The sequence below is a fragment of the Alternaria incomplexa genome (assembly GCF_024043165.1).
Source record: "Alternaria incomplexa strain BMP 0042 chromosome Unknown scaffold_10, whole genome shotgun sequence".
In the NCBI taxonomy this organism is placed as follows: domain Eukaryota; kingdom Fungi; phylum Ascomycota; class Dothideomycetes; order Pleosporales; family Pleosporaceae; genus Alternaria; species Alternaria incomplexa.
This window is the reverse complement of record NW_026249859.1, coordinates 1,297,263-1,317,176: the sequence shown is the minus strand read 5'-3', so window position 1 is coordinate 1,317,176 and position 19,914 is coordinate 1,297,263. Positions and strand designations below refer to the sequence as shown.

The window sequence follows — 19,914 nt, the reverse complement described above, 5'->3', positions numbered from 1 at the left end:
GCTCACCGACGTCGCAGCGCCAAAACATCGAACCATTATGCCCGTTCGCGCCCGTGATTGGCCGCCCACCATGCTCCAACACTACTGAAACCACCCACGCATCGCCGTGGTCCAACTGCGACGCGCCTGCGCAGTGCTTCTTAATGCTCAAGGCCCCCGTGCCCCCAATGCCATGCATTTTCCGCGCGAGCGCTGCTCTTGCTACCACCTTCTCTTCTCTTCGCTACTTTCAATCTAATAATTCGCGTTGATCGCTTTGATCGACGTAGTTCACAAGAGTACGCCGGACGGCTCCGCTGCGCTCGACTTCCATTCTTTGTCCAATCGTTCTTTTCTCTCCAGTCTCTTCCGTCAAACCACACTACCGTCAAGATGCCGACCAAACTGATGATGGCCTTTGTGGGCATGGATTTCCTCTTCGCCGGATGTGGAGGACTGTTGCTGGGCTTCTCCCTCATATCTGAGCAATCAATGCGCGCCACTCCAACTGTAGACAACGTCACGCAGAACCTGCTGCTCGGCCAGTGTCCATTGACAGGTACGACCTTCACAAATGGGCGATGAGGGTGGCGTTGAAGGAATCGATATTCAACACTACTGTGGCGGCAGATTGTCCCACGCATCGCCTATGTTAGTGTAGTCTCAAGGAACATCAACTAACAATTATCCAGCTGGCGTCGTCAATGCTATCTTCGTTTTCGTCACATTCCTGCTGTCTCTCCCTGCGCTCTTCCTTCCAACAAATCGAGGCTGGCTTCGTACTCAGGGCTGGCTAGTCGTCATCTGTGCAACATTCACACTCGGACTCGGTATCGCCATCTGGGTGGAAACTCTGCAAACCCGGACCAACCTCAGTGTACTTTGGGGCCGTGAGTCGCCGCTTATTCAGAGTCTCCTGCAGCAAAAGGTGAGTCTTCCATGACTGGCGTCAGCACTAGAAGCGCATTTTCCGCACGTCCACGCCGGTGTGCACACAAGCTGACGAAGAACAGTTCGACTGCTGCGGCTATGTGAACTCGACCACCCCTCCATTTGTCCAGGATAGCACATGCCAAAACACCCTGGTCGCCGCTCAGAAGGGAGGTTGCATCGGCAAGTTCTCCTCATTCGCCAACACGTACTTGGACCGCGTTTTCACTGCAGCCTTTGGCATCGTCGGTGTAGACATGATCCTCGTACTCTGCGTTGCCATGGTCCTCAAGTACCGCATGGAGCAGGAGCGCTACAGGCACATTGACGAGAAGAACGGACTTGGTGGACTATAGTCGATTGGATGTTTTCAAATATAAAAAAGAAGAGGGTTTTGGAAGAGCCGGCAGCGAAGCCAACGAACGTACATGTCCAATCGAACGACTCTTTCTTTCCCTCCATAGTCTACAGCTGGTGATGTGGAAGTAATGACGGAGACTCAGCAGCGCTGATACTCCCTACGACTGGCTTTGTTGGTTTCATTCAGCTTTGCATCGTTTCTGCACTTAGCGTTCTTTGTGTATATAGATCTGGATACCACGCGTTAATTTAGATTCGCGACCCGCATGGAAATAGTATATGAGTCTCATCGACATCACAAGTTGACATAGCCATGACAATCCTTGGATTCTCCCATGTCCAGCCCACGAACTCACGACCTAAAACACCACCCCCAAACACACCAAATACCAAAACAGATCAAGCCTCCCCAAGCCCTCACTACACCTGTCACTGTCACATTCTTCGCCCACGCGCCGCGGACAAAGGCCGCTAATCCGCATTCTCATCGAGTGCAGCAGTGCATTTACTTTTACAAGGACCATCCCGCAAAGCCGCCAAACCGTTCATCGGCAAACGGCATCTAGTTCAAACGCGGAAACTGCTATCCGAAATAACAAGAACTATTACCGAGACCAAGGATACCTGCATGCATGTGGTGGCAGAACGGGGCTAGGTGATGTTTTACCACCGGGATTATTTCAGGTGGAGTTTGTATGGGGATGGGCCTGCGATGGGATGGGTCACGGGTTGTGGGCTTCGGCATGTAGGCTCGATATGCGCGACATTTTCGGTCGCTTTGCTAGGGCTAGAAGAGGCGCGTGGATCGGACAGGAACTGTGTACGTGTGCTCAAGGCAGAGGTAATCTGGTTCCTTCGTACCATCCCAAACACTCGCGCTCTTTTGAGATGCGCGAAATCTAGAGGTCCCCGTTCCCTTTCTTCGCTTCGCACCCTGGCCGAGGCCGTTCCCAGCTTTCCACGGTACGCAACCTGCTAGCTTGCACATGTTCCGTCAGTGGACCATCACACCGCCTCAGATAGCGAGTCAGCAGTCTGCATGCGCCACAGCTCTCTCATCGTGCATCTGGAAGGACTTATTTCCCATGTCGCCAGGTGCATCTGCCATTCGTGAAGCGTACCCGTGCCGCCTGCCTGCCTTGCAATCCATCTGTACGAATATCTCTGCACACGTGTTCTTAATGAGCAAGACCTGCGGGTTTCTCAGCCAAGAACCCGCCTCACGCACGCACGTACAGTAGTTAGATGAGTAAGCCGCGTCGTCGCCCCGCCATGCAATGTGACAGGAGGAGATGAATCTCTTCTTGTGGGCCGCGACCGAGCATCCTCACGAATACAGCTGCGCGCATGATTTTTCTCTCCTGTCTAGACCCTTTGGCTAAGACGCTAGTTTTCGAAGGATTGCAGTAGGTGAAATTGCATGGTTTTCTTGCATTGGGTAGTCTGCGAAGATGACGGACGCGCTGCAATGGGACACGCCGGTTTGGCTCTCCTGTAGATCGCCCCCTGAAGTTCCAACATTGTCGCGCGGAGAAGGGCGCCAAGTGCTGTGCCAATGGTGATGCGAACTTCGCTTTCACAGATGCGTTACAGAACTATAGGATTGCGCGCAGTGTCGTTGCATAATCTGAACTTGTCTGCGGAGCAACATCTTTACAGGGCCTTTCACGCTTTCGAGTCATCGGCTAGTGATACCGCTACATCGTCCTCTTCGTCGAAGATAGACTTCTTTGGCGCGTCTTTGCCCGTGCTTTTGAAGAACCTTCTGAGGTTTGGCTGTGTGTGTTCATCTTCATCACCAAAGACGTTATAGACCTTCTTTCCGCCTATCCGCACAGCGTGCTCTAGTCGTGCGCGTAGTCTTTCTATAGAATCTTTGGCGTCCATGATGGTAAGATCCACCGCAGCGCCAGCCTCGATGATGGAGTTGCTGAGTAGCTGGAACTGCCGAGCAAGCGCATCCACCTCGTTGTTGAAATCTTTGACTTCTGATGACGCTGGTACTGGAGCCCTGACTGGAGACGAGCCGGTTTCTGACGTTGTTGGACTTGATAAGGGCTGATACGGGACATTCAATAAGCCAGGCCCAATGGCAATGTCAAGCAATGTCAAACGTGCCGTGAGGTGCTCGTAGTCGGTGTCCTTGTCTATTCGGAAGTTCGAAGACTGGTCCAGGTATTGGTGAATCATGTCAGGCAGCTTGGGGTCTGAGAGTTCTACGTCGACTGATACTGGGTAGACTAATAACGCGAGAGCCAAGTGTCGTTGTAGGTATGCCGTTAATGGTGATGTCGCTGGGAAAGAACAGACTAGGTTCCTTTGAAGCAGAGGATGCGTTACTTTGACAAGCAGTTGGGAGATGATATCGCTAAGCTGTGAAGAAATTAGAGCCTGGGTATCGTGTTGCAGTGAAGGACTCCCTACGGTGGAGGTCATTTTGTGATTATCAAGGTTGCATATGAGAGCTTCCATAGCGTCTTGGATGATGTGTAATATGTGAGCATCTGCAATAACTCGGTCATCTAGACACACGTGGCAAAGAATAGAGAGCGCACGCCTTCGAGCTTTCGAACGTAGCCTACTAGAGTCAGCAAAGTACCGTACATGTAAATGGTCCACCTACACTGGCGCTGCTTGTTGAAGCAGTCTGGCGACAGAGACCAGTGACGGAGGAAGTAAGACTTTAGTTTCGGTTCGTGGTACTGAAATTGGGACTAGTTCAGTCTGCGCCTTGAGTTGAGTTGTATTGGCCCCCATTGCCCCGAATAAAGAATCTAGCCTGTCGTTATCAAGCAGCGTACGGAGGTGCTTGTTGTGAGGTTCTGATTCCAAGATCTCAATGTATCTGTAGCTAAGTGCCTCATTCCGGCTTCGGGAAACTACAGTTCTTAGCAGAAGCATTTTATCAAGTTCATGTGAAACGCACTACATTCAATCATCCATGAAGCTAGTTCTTCGGGAAGTTGTTGCATTCGAAAGATTTGTTGTGCAAAGCCGGTCATGAAAGCCTGGTCCCTGGCGTAGGAGTCTTGACCATGTTAGCAATAGATCCAACCTATCGTCATTGTAACCATCCCACCTTTGAGAATCGAGACCCATCCATGCTTGGTCAGGCTGCTGAGGGGAAATTTGGGCTGCGCTTGTATTGAGTCCGAGTCATCTTGGAAGAAATGGTAGACGCTCTCCATTTGTGTAGCATTGGTTCTCTGCATGGCCTGAAGGAGGCGATGCGATTTCTCTGGGTCGTCATCATCGTCCACAGCTTGGCCAAGTAGCTCCTCGTTGAGCGCCAGGGTAGTATCTGCGTGTTCTTCAAGGGACTGGTCCAGAAGCGCGCTGTGCTCCTTGATCTGCCGCTCTGTCTCGAGATTCTTGTGGGCCGTCTTTACAAGTACATCAAACTTGTTCTTGTTATCCTTGGCCTTCTTGGCCGGCTTTTGTAGACCGTTCTCTTGGTCTTCGGACATGCGCTTAGAACGTGTGGTGGTGGTCGTGACGATGGTCTTGACTTTGGGGGTGGGTAGACCAAAGTCAAGGTCGGGTAGAGAATCATCGTCCGAGTCGAGGACCACCTGCTGACCATTGGATGTTGTGCGCTTGCTTGCGCCTGAGTTTGCGGATGTTTGTGAGGGGTTGAAGGGCGGCGCATCGGCACTCGCAGCTCTCATTGTAGACGGCGCGCTGGACGCGAGCGGGTTGGACGAGGAAAGTGGGGTATCGGCGGCATATGAGTTTGCGTCCTGTGCCACTCCAGACGAATTTGGCGGGTTTGACTGACGGGTAGGCGCATTGTTTGCATCTGCAGTGGGAGTGCGGTTAGCCTGGGGCAGCAATACTGGTGGGGAGCGTGTACTTCTCTGAGGCAGCGTGGTTTGCGGGCTAGCAGCAGGCGGAGGGGTTCTGGAAACGGGCGAGAAGAAGTCTCGGATGCTTTTCTTTTGGGGTTTCATGGCGGAGAATAATAGAGGGGTGGTGGTGTAGACGGGTGGGGTGCCTGGTGGTGTAACGTCGTGACGCGTGAGGCGCCTAGAGGCCGGGAATAATTCCACACCTGGGCAGTTCACAGCACGCTGTCACGTGCCAGGTCGACGAACACCTGGGCAGCCCTGAATTGACCCGGGGCTAAGCATCTGGGCGCATTCCACCGTGGACGCCTCGCTGCCTGGCGCAGGGCGTGCAGACGGGCTAGATTCTTTGCCATTGACGACATGCATCGGAATCCGCATTGGCCGGCATCCGAATGTCGCTGGACGGAGGTCCATTTTCACCTGCAGAAAGTAGCTCGCATCCGAGCGATGCCGCCCTCACAGAGTGGTGACGTCTGTTTCAACGGTTTCGCATTGCTCTCGCTGCGCTGGGCAGTATCAGATCTGAGGTACAAAGGCGTACACCGTTAGAGGAGTTATATTAAGGGCATGGATGCGGCTCTAGACGCTTCATTAATCCGAGTGCCAGCTGTGAAAAGTGACTTGTACGAAGCTCGGAACTGAGGATCTCCCGGCTACGCCATGCACAGCGGAGTCGAGGGACAGAGGGCTGAGATGATGCTCCACTCGACCTGCTTAGAAGGGCTGCTGGCTGTGGCCCGCGGAAGCTCCGCTGCGATTAGTCCATGAACTGGCACTGGCAAGCCCAAGTGCTGACTGCTGACATGCTGGGGCCATGCGTTGCAGAGGATGTGTTCTCTTCCCTCTGAGGCACTGTTGCCGAGCACACGAGATGGGGATGTGCACTGTGTCTACTGCCTCTGTGCTGGAGCGGCCAGGCCACGCGTCGCCAACGCGCGCGACAGAAATAAATGCTCCTGTGTTGGTGCGTTTAATGATCAGATCGCAGTGCGGGTCCTCCAAGAGCAACTAGGCTCGCATCTTGTTAAGACCGTAGCGGCCGGCCGAGGGAGTGCGAGGCGTGTGCTTCCCGCGCCGATGCTTCTGTAAGCACATGGCAAGCATCGCATCCATCCATTCATCACTGTCAGGGTCTGCGAAGTACCTGCCGCTCCGCTGTTTCCCCTCGTGCTTCATCGTGTACTGACGACACTGCACCGCCTAATCAAACTTGGAGTCGCCCGTCGCATCGCCTGCCTGTCGCTCCGCCTCTGCGTGCAAGTTCGTCCGGCATCTTTTAATATCCGACTACACGGGCGCCCATCTGTTCTCACCCTCCGCAACAACAACACCACCACGCTCCCACCGCCCCTCAACACCCGCCCGGCACTACATGCACTGCACCCGTCGCCTCGTACCCGCGTCCGACACGATCGAATTGGCCTGCCGCGCCGCGTAGAGCCTTCCCGGCTCAGGCCGTCGCCGCCCTCGCACCGCCGCAGCCTCCCCGACGACAGGCACCATGACGCTGGAACCCTACATGGAGCCCAATGAGACCGAGGTGTCACATCCGCAGAAGCGCATACGTTGTGAGTGACACCACCCGCTGACAGCACAGAGTTGAGAGCACGCGCTGACGGGAGCCACGCAGGGGCAACACACCGCGCAACCGGCATCAAAGCGGCCAACAAGCGACACTCGCTCAAGGAGCGCCTGCACCGGCGCATAGGCTCTGGCGGCGAGAAGCGAGACTCGCTGGGCAAAGAAGGCGGGCCGCCGCTCGACCAAGACCAGTCTCCTGAGAGTTCAGATGCAGGCGCCGACCACGAAGACTCCGGCCGGAGAGTTTACTTCAACGTGCCCCTGCCCCAAACAGAGCGCGACGAAGAAGGCCAGCCCCTCGCACACTACGCCCGCAACAAGATAAGAACCGCCAAATACACGCCCCTCAGCTTCATTCCCAAGAACTTGTGGTTCCAGTTCCACAACATCGCCAATGTCTACTTCTTGTTTATCATTATCCTGGGCGTGCGTACCCACCCCTCTGACACCTCTGACACCCCCAGACTAACGCAACTGTCTAGATTTTCTCAATCTTCGGCGCCAGTAATCCTGCGCTGAACGCAGTACCCCTCATCGTCATTCTCGTCGTAACCTCCATCAAGGATGGAGTAGAAGATTGGCGGAGAACCGTCCTCGACAACGAGCTGAACAACGCGCCCGTCCACCGACTCGTCGACTTTAACAACGTAAACACGGCCGAGGACTCGATTTCGCTATGGCGGCGGATCAAGAAGGCTACCACCAAGGGCATCATCTCAACATGGCGCCTGATGAAGAACGCGAAGAGCAAGAAGGGTGCAAAGGGCAAAGGCGGCGACGACAACGCTGTCGACGGCACGCGCCCTTCGCACGAGACCCGCAGAGCATCCATCGCATCGCACAGGGAATCCTACTTTGGCGGCGAGAACGACATCCAGATGACACCCGTACCTTCACCACTCCCAGGCCAATCCCCAGCGCAATCCCCTCCATTAACTTCCGGTCCAGGAGAAGGAGACAAGATCCGCGGTGCAGACGCTAATCCCGGTGTGCAAAAGAAGTTCTGGGGAAGCGTCCTGAACCCGAACAAGACGGTCCCGGAAAAGGCACGTTTCAAGAAGGACGCCTGGAAGAACGTTCAGGTCGGCGACTTTGTGCGTCTCTACAACGACGAGGAGATCCCCGCCGACGTCATTGTTCTCTCCACCTCTTCCGACGACGGCGCGTGCTATGTCGAGACGAAGAACTTGGACGGTGAGACGAACCTTAAGGTGCGCAACGCACTGCACTGCACCCGAGAAGTGCGACACGCTCGACACTGCGAACGCGCCGACTTCGTCATCGAGAGTGAGGGCGCCCACTCGAACCTTTACTCGTACAGCGCGGCCATCAGATGGCAGCAGCACAATGCAAAGGACCCCGAAGCACCGCCGTACGAGATGGTCGAGCCCATCTCCATCAACAACCTCATCCTCCGTGGCTGCCAACTCCGAAACACTGAGTGGGTACTGGGCGTTGTCGTCTTTACCGGAGAAGAGACAAAGATCATGATCAACTCTGGTATCACGCCTAGCAAGCGAGCCAGGATATCAAAAGAACTTAATTGGAACGTTGTATACAACTTTTTCATCCTGGCCGCCATGTGTCTGGTTTCTGGAATTGTGCTTGGGGTGACATGGGCCCGGGACGACACCACCCATTCCTTCTTCGAATATGGGTCCTACGGAGGTAACCCTGCTACAGACGGTGTCATTGCGTTCTGGGCTGCCGTTATTCTCTTCCAAAATTTGGTTCCCATTTCTCTTTACATCACCTTGGAAATCATTCGAACGCTTCAGGCCCTCTTCATCTACAGCGACATCCACATGTACTACGCAAAGCTCGATTACCCATGTACGCCCAAGTCTTGGAACATCTCCGACGACGTGGGTCAGGTCGAATATATCTTCTCGGACAAGACGGGAACGCTCACACAAAATGTCATGGAGTTCAAGAAGGCGACCATCAATGGTGTGCCCTACGGAGAAGCGTACACGGAGGCTCAAGCAGGTATGCAACGCAGACAGGGTATCAACGTCGAAGTGGAGGGTGCCAAAGCCCGCGAACAGATAGCACGCGACCGTGTGCGGATGCTCGAGGGGATTCGCAAGATGCACAACAACCCCTACTTGTGGGACGACGACCTGACCTTCATTGCCCCGGACTATGTCGACGACCTGCGTGGAGACTCTGGAATGGAACAGAAGAGAGCCAACGAGGAATTCATGATCGCTTTGGCCCTCTGTCATACTGTTGTTACCGAACGCACTCCAGGCGACCCACCGAAGATCGAGTTCAAAGCACAATCGCCCGACGAAGCTGCACTTGTCGCCACTGCTCGCGACTGTGGTTTCACATTCGTAGGCCGCGAAGACGACCGTCTCGTCGTCAATGTTTTGGGAGAAGAGCGCAAATACCAGGTTCTCAACACTCTGGAATTCAACTCCAGCAGGAAGCGCATGAGTGCGATCATCAGAATGCCCGACAACCGAATCGTCCTCTTCTGCAAGGGAGCCGACAGCATGATCTACTCGAGATTGATCCCCAACGAGCAGCGACAACTCCGTGCCGATACCGGTGAACACCTGGAAATGTTTGCACGAGAAGGACTCCGAACACTGTGCATCGCTCAAAGAGAGGTTTCTGAAGAGGAATATCAAGAGTGGAACAGGGACTACGACATCGCTGCCAACGCTATCCAGGGGCGTGAAGATAAGCTGGAAGAGGTCTCCGATCGCATCGAAAACCACTTGTGGCTGATCGGAGGAACTGCCATCGAAGATCGACTTCAAGACGGTGTGCCAGAGTCGATCTCTCTTCTTAGTCAAGCTGGTATCAAGCTGTGGGTATTAACAGGTGACAAAGTTGAGACAGCCATCAACATTGGTTTCTCCTGCAACCTGCTCGACAACGACATGGACCTTATTATTCTCAAGGTTACCGATGACAACATCGGTTCCGTGGAAGCCCAGCTCGACGAGAAGTTGAAGATCTTCGGCTTGGAAGGCTCGGAGGAAGAGCTAGCCGCCGCTCAAAACGATCACGAACCTCCACCACCTACACACGCCATCATTATTGACGGAGATACTCTTAAGCTGGCTCTGGATGATTCGGTAAAGAGAAAGTTCCTTCTTCTGTGTAGGCGATGCCGATCCGTTCTCTGCTGCAGAGTCAGTCCCAGTCAGAAGGCTGCTGTCGTCAACATGGTCAAGACCGGCTTGGACTGTCTCACGCTTGCTATCGGAGACGGTGCCAACGATGTCGCTATGATTCAAGAAGCACATGTCGGTGTCGGTATTGCTGGTGTTGAGGGACGCGCAGCCGTCATGTCTTCTGATTATGCCATTGGTCAATTCCGCTTCCTCACACGTCTGGTGCTTGTTCATGGTCGATGGTCCTACCGCAGACTTGCAGAGACGATTGCCAACTTCTTCTACAAGAATATCATTTGGACGTTCTCTCTCTTCTGGTACCAGATTTACACCAACTTCGACAGCCAGTATATCTTCGACTACACGTACATTATCTTCTTCAACTTGGCGTTTACGTCACTCCCTGTTATCGTCATGGGTGTTCTGGATCAGGATGTCGATGATAGAGTATCTCTGGCCGTTCCACAGCTGTACCGTCGTGGTATCGAGCGGAAGGAATGGAGCCAGCCGAAGTTCTGGTAAGTACAATATTCTCAGAGCGTATGAAAGATTGCTAACATTCTCCAGGGCTTACATGGTCGACGGTATCTACCAATCCGCGGTCGCTTTCTTCTTCTTGTATGAGATCTTCGCACCCGCAACTTTCGCGACTTCCAACGGACTGGACCTGGCTGAATTCCGACGCATGGGTATCTATGCTGCGACTACCGCCGTTTGCGCTGCCAACATTTACGTATTGTACAACACCTACCGTTGGGATTGGCTCATGGTCCTCATCGTCGTCATCAGTACTCTCTTCATCTGGTTCTGGACCGGAGTGTACACCTCCTTCACATCGAGTGCTCAGTTCTACAAAGCTGGTGCCGAAGCATATGGTACTCTTAATTTCTGGGCTTACGTCCTCTGCGCTACGATAGCGTGTTTACTTCCACGCTTCATTTTCAAGGTTGTGCAGAAAATGTACTTCCCCCTCGATGCGGACATCATCCGAGAGCAAGTCAAGCAAGGCAAATTCGACTACCTTAGAGACACTGACGCCTACCTTCCTCCACCGCCCGAGAAGGTGGCTGGTGAGTCAGACTCTAACAAGTCGGAACCCGACGCTACAAAGTACAAAGCCGCTAACGCCGATGCTACCGATGAAGACGTGCGTCCCATCTATCCACCATCAGTCGCCCCGACGGCTACGACGCATAACCCAAGAAGCCAAAACGGCAGTAACAGCACCGACTACACCTTCCGCCGCTCTACGGAAGGTCTTCCACCCGCACCCACAACGGAAGCTCCTCCTCCTCTCGCCCACCGTATGTCGACCGATTATCGTGTGCGACCGAGCTTCGATCGTGCACGCATGTCTATGGACCGTGTACGCCCTAGTTTCGAGCAAAGCAACGACTTTACATCGGCAGCTATGTTGACACGACTCGAGTCTTCGCACAGCCGTAACAGCTTCCAAGGCCACCGGAACAGCTACCAACATGGTACTCCCAATACACAGCCAGCGGTCATGAGCCGGTTACGCAACGCGATACGCAGAGCAACAATAACACGGGACGAGGCCCCGGAACATCTTCGTCAGGATCAAGAAGATGTACCGGACGTGCCCGCAGTACCCAAGAGCCCACCACGGAGTCCACGGAGTCCACGGAGCCCGCCCAGGTAGTACCTGCAGCGTCGGTAGGACGGGTGGACTTGTTTGCATACCACGTCTTACTGTTTTCCTACTTTGACGAGCCGTTACGACTCTTTTTTGTAAATAACCGATCATATTTCTCTTTCCTGTCACGTTTCGCATTATGCTAGCGATCTGACCATGTTCCTTATCCACACATTACTACTACCACTACTACGCTTTATTCCCTGTCTGCGGTTTTTTCTCACTTGATTAGAGACTGAATGGGCGTTTTCGGATTTGCATTTTCCTCGCATGTATAGCTGTGATTCCCTCGTTGAGCTTTCCTTGTTTTACATCTTTCTCTGTCTACACTGATATCGGAGCCGTGGAGGGAAGATACTCGATATGCTCATTGCGAGATGGATGGAGAGATAAGCGTTGATGAGCATGGCTGTAGATATTTTAATGATGTGTGGCTGGCCTAGCATTTTCTTAGGCTAGCCTCGACGTTTTACAAGATTGCGTTTTGCATAGATAGTTCGTGCAATGTGTGATGGAGTCAACAGGCTTCATGACTCTCAAGCTTTCCATGCTTTCGTCGGTCTGGGTCTGTTTAGTCATAACATGCCTTGGACTCATCCAACACCGCGTGGCTGCCTCTTTCGGCTCCAGCTTGCGTTTGCAGCCAATCCGCTGCTAGCGCGCTCTTCAGGGTCCATCTGGTACACTCACACCCTACGTTAACTCACAACCACAACATTGCCGGACAGAAAAAGGCGTCAGTCGCAAAGAAGATACCTGGACTCAACTCGGTACGTTACTAATATTTCCTTAATATCTATGCGACTAGAGAGGTTGTTGTCACGTTGTTGCTTGGTGCCTGGCGAGCGAGGGTAGTGCAACCACAAGAGCAGGTGGGTCACCTACCTTGGAAGTCACGATTCACTGCGGATGCCTTATGTGCGAACACGTTGAGTGTTTGTACCTGGAATAAGAGTCGTAAGTTGTCGCAACTACCATACTGAGCATTCCTACACTCACCTGGCAGATACCACATTCTACTACTTTCACAACACGCGCCTTTCGCTACATCTTCAGCGCAACGATATTTACTACGTGCACAGAATTAGACATGGCTTTCGTACATCCCGACCGTGCGAAGAATGTAGGAGACGCAAGGGCGCAGGCTGGACGCGCTACCTCAGTCAGAGGACGTGCTGGAGACTTGGCACCTGCACAAGGAAGAAACAGGAGGAGGAAGTGGGAAGACACTCGAGATGAGCAGTATTCAATGGCTCAGGGCGAGGTCCAGGCACCGGACGAGTATGACAAGACTTCAGGAAATCGACCCGGTAACCGAAGGCCCGAGCATGCACAAGGGCCAGGAAAGAAGGCGAAATTCGAGCATACCCGCCCGCCGCGTCCGAACTCCTTCGATGCTGATCGCAGCAAACGACCGAACGTTGAAGCATCAGTACCACCCAAAAAGAGTGACCCTCGAAGGAAAGATCCCGGGCGGCGCAGTCACCAACTAGATAAGGCACTTCAACTCGCCCCGAAATATCCTGACCTCCAAGATATCGACGCATGGCGAAAACTAGCTCAGAAGAACGAGCGGAGTTGGCAAGCAGAGGATGCTTTTGTATATCGGCATCTGCGTTTCGACCAGTGTCCTAAAGGGCTGGCGTTCAAAGAGTGGAAGATCAGAGTGCATCGAGAGATGGAGGGGTTGGGCTTGGAACATCCATTTATAGGGCCGCATACCAAGCAGACACCTGAGGATGAGGTCAAGACAGAGACTGTAGCTGAGGTGACGGAAGCGACGGTTGTGACAGCGCAGAAAGAAGAGGAAAGCAAAAGACGTATGGAAATGGAGAGGATGATTGCGGATGATGGGTTTGACATTGATATCTACGGCGACGAAGAGACGCGGAGGAAGTATGAGCCGTGGATCAGGAGTCGTATGGATCGAGCATAGATGTTTGGGAGTTTGTCTCGCTTACTTGGGCTTTTGCATTGCGGCTTTGACGTAAGTCTATGGTTCTTTGGCGATTAGCTTGACTGAACCTCTCACTATTGCGACGAACTCGGATTAGGAGCACTTGAAGAAGGTTTGGATGAAGATTCTTGATAGTAATAGTACCATACTGGTGATCGGTGGGGCTATTTTGTTCTGGCCTCGGCATCCCAGAGCTTCCGAATCAACATCGATTTGGCGGCATGAACCTTTAGTTGCATGTCTTCGTGATCGTAATCTTTGGTCTTTTGGCGGAATAAACTGTCCCAATCGCGCACGTGTGCGTCACGTCGCGACCTTGGAAACGCCAAGACTAGGCAGTGCTTGAACAGAACTTTGGAAACTCACATTCACTTAGACTACTACGCCCGCCTTGAGCAGAATTTTCGACACTCTAAATCTTTGAACTGATCACACAAATTCGCCCACTGCCTCTCGACCGAGCCCACTGTTACAACGACTCACACCTCTTGTTCCGTGCTGCCAGTTTACACAGCGATGTCTCTCACAAACATGGCCATGACCGCAGACCCCGAACAGGCGGAGCAAGAAGCTGGAGGCCCCGTTCAATCACGTCACGAGAGCGCGGAAGAGTACAAGCTGCCTACTCTCCCTCCCCAACAAGGACTTGCCATGACCGATGGCGATGCAGGCGAAACAAAGCCAGCTGATGCGGTATCCAGCCTCATATCCCACGAGTCAGAGATCGTTTACAAATCCAAACAATCCATCGCTCGGAAAGCTAAGGACGAGGAACTTCGACTTGCACAGGTGGACATCAAGACCAGGCTCGATGAAGTTAGCAGCGGTCTGCGCGAGCTCAAAGCGAAGCTCAAAGCCAAGGAAGACCTTGTAAGAGCACGCCGCAATCTTTCAAAACGCGCCGCCGCCGCTGAAGAGAAAGAGTTGAACGTCAAGATCGAGAAAGTAAAAGAGCAGTTGAGCGCCAAGGAGGTGCAAGTCGCGTTGCGCCATGCCAAAAAGAACGACATGCGCGAGAAATGGGCCCAGAAGCAGAAGACAGACTACGAGAAGCGCGAAGCGAGACGTAGCGAGCAAACAGAACAGGAACCAGAGATGGACGATGGTGCGGAGCCGGCAAGCGCAGGAGCTGTGATGGAGCCTAACGACTGGGACAACTTCGATATCGATATCTATGAGGAGTAGGGCGTAGACGAAGTCTGACCTAGCTCTACTCGTCTTTATTGCTGTGTCAAGATGGATTGGTTGATGAGACTTTGGAACTGCTGCACACATTGTATTTTATTGCGAACTGACGATGCGTTCTTCTGGCTGCGCTACTTGCGACACAGAGCTCGGGTGCTACTCATGTCGAGTCAGGATATCGTACGATCCTTTGCCATATATGAGAGAAAGACATAGATGCTGTGCTGTCCCAACATGTCTCCAGTCGTGAAGAATGAATGTCCTGAGTGTAGCCAGGCTGGAGCTGGGTGAAGACCGCGCTAGTGTGTTGACGCTAACCAATGTTATCCTAGCCGATCCACGGGCATGTATGTCATCATCGATCGCGTCCCGACCACTTTTCGCGTAGCTCGTGAAGTATCACCGGAATGTCGTGACCATGGCATCTCTTACTGTCTTTCATTCATATCCGTCGCGATGCCGCCGTGGTCATTGATCTCACCTGCCTCGCGGGGCATAGGCTTCGCGCTCGCAAGACGGGTGCTGCAAACCACAAACGCGCCCGTTGTCGCAACGGCGCGGAAGGACCTTGACAAGACCAAGGAAGAGTTGCTCGATGGCTTGGACGTGGACGAGTCGCGATTATCGGTGATGAAGTTGGATGTTCTGGGTACGTAACCAGCATTGATTGTGTTGTGTGTACAACGATGATCAAGTGTTGACCACGTTTTAGACGAGACGAGTATCGCGGATGCCGCAGCGACCTGCAAGAAGCAGTTCGGCGGTAGTCCCAGTCAGCTTCAGCTCGCGCTGATGGTTCCTGGAATTCTGTTTCCGGAGAAGTCACCAGCCCAGATCAACGCCGACGATGCTTTGCTGACTTTGTGAGTAATGCCGCTATCTAAGGTTTACATGATACATGTGCTGATCTGATACACCAAAACCCAGCCGCACCAACACGTTAGGCCCAATGCTGATGCTCAAGCACTTCTCTCCCTTCCTTCCAAGGAAAAGCGCAGTCGTCGATAAGGACCAAGAGAACATGACAGGTTTACCAGATGTAGCTACGATAGCTATCATGTCAGCTCGAGTCGGCAGTATCAGCGACAACCGCCTCGGGGGATGGTACAGCTATCGCGCTTCAAAAGCTGGCGTCAATCAGGTAGTCAAGACCTTCGATAACCATCTGAGGACTGCTTCCGGCGACAACGCGATGGCGGTTGCCTTGCATCCTGGAACTGTCAAAACTGGGTTGAGCAAGGACTTCTGGAGCAACGTCAAGAAGGAAAAGCTATTCGAGCGCGACTGGGTCGCAGAAAGGCTGATTGATGTGATCAGGGAAGTGGCGCCTGAAGGACGAGGGAAGTGTTGGGACTGGGATGGGAAAGAAGTTCCGCCTTGAGGCACATACAGAACGCAGGCGCAATCCCATTTCGCCTACTATATGCATCAACAAAGCCAGCATCTTTTCTCCCACGCAACTCTATCATCCCGACCCGATCACCGCTTATTCTACCAGTATTACATTGCTTGGCTTTCGTTATCCAACCAGCATACCCGGACCCATCGTTATCATGGCAGCTCTTCCCTACTCGCAAGGCGTATTCAATAGCTCGGACGATGTTTCCGTACCTTCGCACATACACACACATGCTGCAAAGCTACCTCAAGCACTCGCTATTCGGCCCACAGTCTCGCAGCAAATCTCGACAACGATCGACTTGACGTACACAAGTCAGCAGCGTACTTCGGACAAGCATGCAAACCATGCGTCGGGACCAAACAAGATCACAACTGGTACTCTTCGAGGAGGCGCTGGGCCGCCAGGAGAAGACGACGAGTTCGACCACGACATGCCAGCAGGTGATGATTTCTACGACTCCACTGAGGTCTCTGCCGAAGACCAAGCTTTACCTGGGGGGTCCCTCGGCTCTGTGTCGTCTGGGTATTCTTCCTCTTCCGACTTATCAGCCGCTGCATCTGAGCACTTCCATGAGCAGAATGAACTACAACACGCTCGGGATAATGAACCCCCGGCGGCTGGACCATCAGGGCACCCATCCAGTCGGCACGACAGTGACTATTTTTCTCACGGTCCACGTCTCGGTAGTCCATTTCAATTCGAAAATGCGCCGCTCACTGGGTCCCGTAATCCGTCCAGATCACACAGTATGGACATCATGCCCTACACAGGGCCACCCAACGACAGCACAAGCTCAATCCAGCATACTCCGTATGAAGGCCCAAGCGAACGTCAGCCTTTAATCGGAAGCCGTGTTCCAGGCGGAATTCCGCCCCCTGGATACACGTACGATGGCGGGGAAGAGGATCCGCCTGTGGCACCTCAATCCCCCGTGGAACCTCAACCTGAGGCGGAACCTCAATACCCCGCATGGCGACGCCGAGCGTTCAGAGCGCGCCAGATTGTCAGAGTGTATCGCTGGCGTGCAGGCTTCCGTGGAGGATTGACGCGGTTTGGCAGGAATCTGCTCGTTTTGAATAGAGAAAGTGGGAAGGATATACGCAAAAAAGACAAATGATGGACTGGCGTTAAGGGGACTTGTATCGGGAGGTTCTTCTTTAGTGTTATCGGGTATGCATGCAGATAGCTGGTCACATAGACCAAACAATACACTTCAACGTGTATAGCTATTTTCGTTAGGGTGTTAGATGTGCTTATGTCTACCAGCCAGCTCGTCGTCTTTGTAAGTTCAACCAGTGGCGCGATCTCACCTTATACAAGGGAAAAACTAAACACCCTAGAGCCTACGTTAACGTTAGGCTACCAAATCTGCATATTTTTACCTTGATGTAGGCTCTAGGGTGTTTATTTTTTCTTTGCATGAGGTGATCTCAGAGTTGAGCTTCCCCAGAGCGGGGCACCCCGCTCCTGCCTGAACAGAACCTTGGAACGTGCAGCGTACGCCATCTAACGGCCCGGCGTACTTGGAACTCAATGTTCCGAACAGCGAGCCCGATCTTGCCTACTTCCTTCTAGATACTCGATCTCATTCGCATTATTAAGTGCGATGATGGTGTGTAGCTTCAAGCATGTGATGTTTGACGACAGCCAGCTTGCATCCAGCCACGTACCTGCGTTCCCCGGAACGCGATACTGGATTTCTGGAAAGCTTCACAGCATCCGATCACCAGGCACGGAAAAACTTTACGTCAGCGGGCGCATTCGCGAAGATCGACATACATTTCTCCGCAATCTCTATGAAGCCTCGGATCTGGGAAACTCATTAAGCCCGGTGGCTCTGCAGCTCATCGTATATTCGCGTCACCCTGCATAACGGTTAAAATACGTTGTGTGTTCGATGACAACAGCAATAGCGCTGCGGAAGCAGTCTGGCTAAATGAGCACAATTTGGTACGCGAGACGGCCGTCGTTCGCTCTTCTCCACAGCAGGCAAGTACCAGCCTCTTGGTCGTAAGGCCGATGGTACGCATAAAGCATCCCACATCGCCGCATACAGGATGAACTCTGTCGAGACCCTCTGAAATTCCTCAGGATGCGGTTTCTACGAAGCATCGTGACAGCTGTCCTCGCATGCGCAGCTCCAGCGCTCGCGCAGAACTCAACGTTCCTCAACCCAGTACTTCCAGGTTGGCACAGCGATCCATCATGCGTCAACGTGAACGGGACATTCTTCTGCGTAACTTCCACATTCATCGTGAGTTCTGGCTGTACGAAGTGCATGTGAGACATATACTGACTTCGTACCTCTACCTCTGCAGTCATTCCCCGGGCTACCCATCTACGCATCGAAAGATCTAGTCGACTGGAAACACATCAGTCACGTATGGAACCGTGATACGCAACTCCCAAGCTACAGCTACTCGAGCGATGGCCAACAAAGAGGCATGTACGCAGCGACCCTGCGATTCCACGAGGGTGTTTTCTACGTCATTTGCGAATACCTCGGATCGGACATGGAGGCAGGTGTCTTGTTCAGGACTACAGATCCTTTCGACGACGCGTCATGGAGCGATCCAGTGACGTTCGAAGCTCCCAAGATCGATCCCGATATTTTCTGGGATGATGACGGCAAAGTGTATGTCGCAACCCAGGGAATCATCGTGCAGGAGATGGACATTGATACTGGCGAAATGGGACCTGTCATTTCGCTCTGGAATGGCACCGGCGGCGTTTGGCCCGAAGGTCCACACTTCTACAAGAAAGACGGATGGTATTATCTGTTGATTGCTGAGGGCGGAACAGCCGAAGACCACTCAGTCACTATGGCTCGCGCAAGGAATATCACGGGCCCTTACTCTCCCAGCCCATACAACCCACATCTGACGAACCGCGGTACATCAGAGTACTTCCAGACCGTCGGGCACGCAGACCTTTTCCAAGATAACAACGGCGAATGGTGGTCTTGCGCGCTCGCGACCCGCGTGGGTCCAAATGGTACATCCTTCCCCATGGGGCGCGAAATGGTACTCACGCCAGTTACGTGGGAGGAAGGCGAGTGGCCCGTATTCCAACCTGTAAGAGGCAAGATGACTGGCTGGCAACTACCTGCGCGCTCAAGAGATGTTCCAGGTGACGGGCCTTTCAATTCGGACCCAGATGTTTACGACTTCCCTTCAAACTCGACAATCCCACGCAACCTTGTGTACTGGCGTGTTCCTCGCGATGGCGCGTTCAAGACAACGCAAAAGGGTCTGCAAGTCGCCCTTGGTCGCAACAATCTCGCTGGCTCGCCAGGCGGGTCTGACCCAGCTTCGAGGGCTGTGAACTTCATCGGGCGCCGCCAGACAGATAGCACATTCAAATTCAGCGTGGATCTAGCCTTCGACCCGAAAGCCGATGGGGAAGAAGCTGGTGTGACCGCCTTCCTCTGGCAGACGGCAAACATCCAGCTCGGACTCATGCGCATTAATGGGTCGACATATCTGCGTTACAACTCAACGGAACATCAGGAGAAGAAGACGCCTGTACCCGCGTCTTGGAATGGAAAGCCCATGCGCTTCGAGATCACGATGCCGGATCCAAGGACATACGTCTTCTCGGCTACGCTAGCCCACGGCAGGTCAAGACCGATCTCGTTTGGCAGAGCTTCAACAGAGCAACTGAGTCCATCGGGCTCGTTTGTAGGGACACTCATCGGTGTGTATGCTACTTGCAATGGAGCTGGTTCAGGGCTAGATTGCCCAGCTACCACACCAAACGCGTACTTCGGACGGTGGAGGTACAAGGGTATCAGACAGTACATTTCCGAGACTGAGAGCGTGTCAAGCGAAGCCTTCAACCAAGGTAGATAAAACCTTAGTCGAGATACCAACAAAAAGTGGTGG

At 53.1% G+C, this 19,914-nt stretch overlaps 7 protein-coding genes across 7 annotated transcripts; 6 read left to right on the top strand and 1 right to left on the bottom strand.

Moving 5' to 3' along the window:
- Positions 1-372: 372 nt before the first annotated feature.
- On the top strand, positions 373-1,265 carry J4E90_007337 (uncharacterized protein; the record flags this gene model as incomplete). Its single annotated transcript, XM_051436877.1, has 3 exons — positions 373-538; positions 672-907; positions 993-1,265. The coding sequence occupies 3 exons, from the start codon at positions 373-375 to the stop codon at positions 1,263-1,265; spliced, it is 675 nt and encodes a 224-aa protein (XP_051289623.1).
- A 1,669-nt stretch (positions 1,266-2,934) lies between these two features.
- On the bottom strand, positions 2,935-4,937 carry J4E90_007336 (uncharacterized protein; the record flags this gene model as incomplete). The annotated part of the gene is made up of 4 exons (XM_051436876.1): positions 2,935-3,509; positions 4,071-4,148; positions 4,196-4,297; positions 4,349-4,937. 4 exons carry the CDS (start codon positions 4,935-4,937, stop codon positions 2,935-2,937), a joined length of 1,344 nt encoding a protein of 447 aa, XP_051289622.1.
- Positions 4,938-6,618: 1,681 nt separating this feature from the next.
- Positions 6,619-11,492, top strand: J4E90_007335 (uncharacterized protein; the record flags this gene model as incomplete). The annotated part of the gene is made up of 4 exons (XM_051436875.1): positions 6,619-6,685; positions 6,748-7,124; positions 7,181-10,347; positions 10,397-11,492. The coding sequence occupies 4 exons, from the start codon at positions 6,619-6,621 to the stop codon at positions 11,490-11,492; spliced, it is 4,707 nt and encodes a 1,568-aa protein (XP_051289621.1).
- A 903-nt stretch (positions 11,493-12,395) lies between these two features.
- On the top strand, positions 12,396-13,422 carry J4E90_007334 (uncharacterized protein; the record flags this gene model as incomplete). The annotated part of the gene is made up of 2 exons (XM_051436874.1): positions 12,396-12,404; positions 12,493-13,422. The coding sequence occupies 2 exons, from the start codon at positions 12,396-12,398 to the stop codon at positions 13,420-13,422; spliced, it is 939 nt and encodes a 312-aa protein (XP_051289620.1).
- Positions 13,423-13,974: 552 nt separating this feature from the next.
- J4E90_007333 (uncharacterized protein) lies at positions 13,975-14,628 on the top strand (the record flags this gene model as incomplete). The annotated part of the gene is made up of 1 exon (XM_051436873.1): positions 13,975-14,628. One exon carries the CDS (start codon positions 13,975-13,977, stop codon positions 14,626-14,628), a length of 654 nt encoding a protein of 217 aa, XP_051289619.1.
- A 456-nt stretch (positions 14,629-15,084) lies between these two features.
- J4E90_007332 (uncharacterized protein) lies at positions 15,085-16,009 on the top strand (the record flags this gene model as incomplete). The annotated part of the gene is made up of 3 exons (XM_051436872.1): positions 15,085-15,277; positions 15,341-15,491; positions 15,556-16,009. The coding sequence occupies 3 exons, from the start codon at positions 15,085-15,087 to the stop codon at positions 16,007-16,009; spliced, it is 798 nt and encodes a 265-aa protein (XP_051289618.1).
- Positions 16,010-18,122: 2,113 nt separating this feature from the next.
- On the top strand, positions 18,123-19,881 carry J4E90_007331 (uncharacterized protein; the record flags this gene model as incomplete). Its single annotated transcript, XM_051436871.1, has 2 exons — positions 18,123-18,284; positions 18,349-19,881. The coding sequence occupies 2 exons, from the start codon at positions 18,123-18,125 to the stop codon at positions 19,879-19,881; spliced, it is 1,695 nt and encodes a 564-aa protein (XP_051289617.1).
- Between the last annotated feature and the right edge of the window lie 33 nt (positions 19,882-19,914).